The sequence below is a fragment of the Rhagoletis pomonella genome, unplaced genomic scaffold (genome assembly GCF_013731165.1).
Source record: "Rhagoletis pomonella isolate Grant_MI unplaced genomic scaffold, Rhpom_1.0 Rhpom_scaffold_00006, whole genome shotgun sequence".
Taxonomy (NCBI): domain Eukaryota; kingdom Metazoa; phylum Arthropoda; class Insecta; order Diptera; family Tephritidae; genus Rhagoletis; species Rhagoletis pomonella.
In genome coordinates this window covers 54,534,104-54,537,356 of record NW_023458560.1, presented here as the reverse complement: position 1 = coordinate 54,537,356, position 3,253 = coordinate 54,534,104, and the positions used below count along the sequence as shown (strand labels likewise).

At 43.2% G+C, this 3,253-nt stretch overlaps 1 protein-coding gene across 1 annotated transcript in view; it reads right to left on the bottom strand.

Moving 5' to 3' along the window:
* Window positions 1–1,448: 1,448 nt before the first annotated feature.
* The window catches only part of LOC118740976 (protein escargot-like), a 20,277-nt gene continuing 18,472 nt past the window's right edge, over window positions 1,449–3,253 (bottom strand). Inside the window, exon 2 of the mRNA XM_036472750.1 lies at window positions 1,449–3,208. Coding sequence (XP_036328643.1) covers window positions 1,746–3,208 — 1,463 coding nt within the window. The 3' untranslated portion in view covers window positions 1,449–1,745. The remainder of the gene's footprint in view (window positions 3,209–3,253) is intronic.

Here is a 3,253-nt window from a genome sequence, read left to right as displayed (position 1 = left end):
GTTCACTTCATGATACAATATATTTTCAGAAATTTGAGAAAAACTAGTTTTTCGACCCGCCCTAGTATGTATGTAGAAAATGAGCATCACCTTCAACAAAAGAAATAACAAAAATCAACGGCAAATCCTAGCTACTTCAAATTTGCACTCTATTGTACTAAAATTGGAATGAGCTATAAAACCGCATACTTAAAATGTTACTAAGAAGTCTAATTAAAAAGCTCGAAATTTTGATGAAACAAACTACATGGTTTTTGTCAGATAATGAGCACACTTTCATAAAAAAATAACAAACATTCAGCCTCATTGCGAGAGTCGTGCCGAATGCAAGTCGTTTTTCGAGAGTCGAATCGTATCGAAAATTTAGCGTCATTGCCTAAAATTTCCACTCGACTAGTGTATTAAAACGGAATAACTTGGCAGCACTGCATAGTTTTCGACAATTTTCGTCGTTTACTTATTTCAGCACGACAGTAGACAATGCTAATGTTGCCGAGTCGTACAATTCAGCCTAATTTACGACTTACGCAATGAGGCTGATTGAATAAAAACAAAAAGAAAACTCTCAAAATCTCGTGTACCAATTTACATAGATATATTTTCACCACTGCATGTCTAATATTTTGCTGAAAATGTAATGTACTTCCAGAGCACCAAATTTAAATAAGAACTCATCCATTTTGTAAAAATATTTTCTTGTGTATTTTTTGAAAATATTTGCATATTCCGCTTCAACCAATCTTCAATAAATAATTTCTTATAATTTGTTCACCCTTAAATATTACTTTACAAAAATTGCTTATAAAAATATTTATTGCTTAAATGCGACCAATGGCTAATATTCACAAGTATATAGCTTTTCATGTAAATATGTACTTAGGTATATACATTATTAGAAAAATAGGCGTAAATATTTTCCAAAAATATTTTTAGTAACAAATATATTTTCCAAAAATATTTTCGTAAAAAATATATTTTCCAAAAATTTTTTTATTAAAAAAAAATATTTTCCAAAAATATTTTTTTTTATACAATTGCTTTAAAATAATTGCGCTTAACCGATAAACTTTCCTTCTACAAAATGCTTTCCATTTGAGAATTGTACAAATTTTTATAGTAAACACTAAAAATGAACTAAAACTACTAATTACAAATTTTTCACAATTTTTACAAATTCTACAAGCTATTATAGTTGCTTATCAATAATTTACGATAAAAAAGTAGTTTCGAGGATTTTTAAAATTTGCGCTTAATAGTAAAGTTCTAGTTGTAGTTGAGATAAAATTTGTGGTAAATGCAAGGCCTTTTTACAATAGTTTGTTGTTGTGTTAACTGTTTGTAGTAAAAATAGATTTGTCATTAGATACTTTTTTCAAAGTTATCAATATGTTTTTGAGCTGACTAGAGGTACTGAATTTTTTTTTGTGCTAGAAATTTTCTAGGTTAAAATGCGCACATTGGTTGTGTTTTTTTTGTTTTTGAGAGTGAGGCGGGGGAGGGGGTTGGCTACATACGCTCGCGCCTGCGTTAGCTACTCATTTAGAATGATAGTTTGATAGATGCGCGCGCTGAGGCTTGCGTATGCAGGAGCTATTATTTTTTTCTTGCTTGCTGATGGCTGGTGGTGGTAGGTGGTTTCGAACTAGGAACTAATTTTTGGTGGAACATGGCAGACTCGGCTTGGCCGCGCAGCTCTAACTTAGCTTTGCACTTTATTTACACTTCTCTGCTCTTCGCTCTGCACTCTAGTGCTCCACGAAGACTGGATAATTGTGCAGCTCATGCGCGGACGCCATCGAATCAGCTACCAGCGTGCTGGCACAACTGGTGCCGCTGCTGTTGTTACCGCTGCTACTATTCGCGCTGGCGTTGCTACCAGGACATCCGCCCTCGGAGTGTTTCGTCAGCAGGGACATGCGCGAGAAGGTCTTCGAACAGTTGCCGCACGAGTACTTCTTGATGTCGGAGTGCGTCTGCAGATGAGCGCGCAGATTGGAACGGTCGGCAAAGGCGCGATGGCAGTGCTGACAGCTGAAGGGCTTCTCGCCGGTGTGTGTGCGTATGTGGCCCTGCAGCAGCCAGGGGCGTGAGAATGCCTTGCCGCAGATGTTGCACTTGCAGGGCAGCGTATGGGTGCGTATGTGCATCTTGAGCGCACCCAGCGAAACGTAGATCTTATCGCAGTCCTTGCAACTGAACGACTTCTTCACCTGATTATCTTCGGCGGCGGGACAATGGAATTGCTGGTGCTTGGTGAGGCCGGGGAAGGTGGAGTAGGATTTCTGACAGTCGGGACACTGATAGCGCGGCGGTGCCGACTTGTCCTTCTTTGACGAGGATGTGGGCGTGCTGGGTGCTGAGCTGCTGTGTCCCAAGCTAGCATCACATTTGTCACAGGCGTGGTGATCGCTTCTGCCGTGCGGTTTTTGTGGCGACGACTTTTGCAGCATGCTGTGCTTCAGCGACAAATCCTCAGGCAGCGCAGAGCAATGTGGCTCGGGTGTGATTGAGCGCATTGAGTAGTACGAGGACTCCGAGTAGGTGGGTGAGATCGGCGCATGTGGGTGATGGTGCGAATAACTCAATGGTGTCGGATAGCCAGCCGACTGATGCGTTGCGTGTTGCGAGTGATAGGCAGCTGCTGCTGCTGCAGCGGCGGCGGCGGTGGCCACATTGGTCAGCGGGTAAGGCATGAAACGCTGCTGGTGCTGGTGGTGGTTGTGGTGGTGTTGGTGTTGTGATGGCGTTTGTTGTGGCAGTTGTCGCACGCCAATCGGCCGATGTATGATTTCGGAGCGCACAGGCGGCGATACTGAATTGGCGCGACCATGCAGGTAGTGCGGTGGCGGCGATAACGAACCCAACGAGTCGGCCGAAGGTGAGCTGGGCGAGAGCAAGTCGCCGCGCAGCGGTGAGATCTGTTGTACCAAGTGTGGGTGATTGATGGTGCGATAGAATTCAGCAGTGTAGGGTGACATATGGAAATTCCATGGCTGTAGGCCATACTTGGCGTATGTGGGCTTAGGCACAACTACGGAGGCTGCTGCGACAGCCGCAGCGGCTGCCAAAGCGGCAGCTTGTGTGGTATTAGCGTCAGCATCGTTTTGCTCTTCAATCTTAACGCAGTCGATGATTTCCTCCTCTTCATCCTCATCGTCCAGCATATCCATGGAGGCGTCTTCGTCATCTGTGTGATCGACATCGACACCCTCATCCTCACAGCAATCGCTGACGTTAATGAGCTCGTCATGCG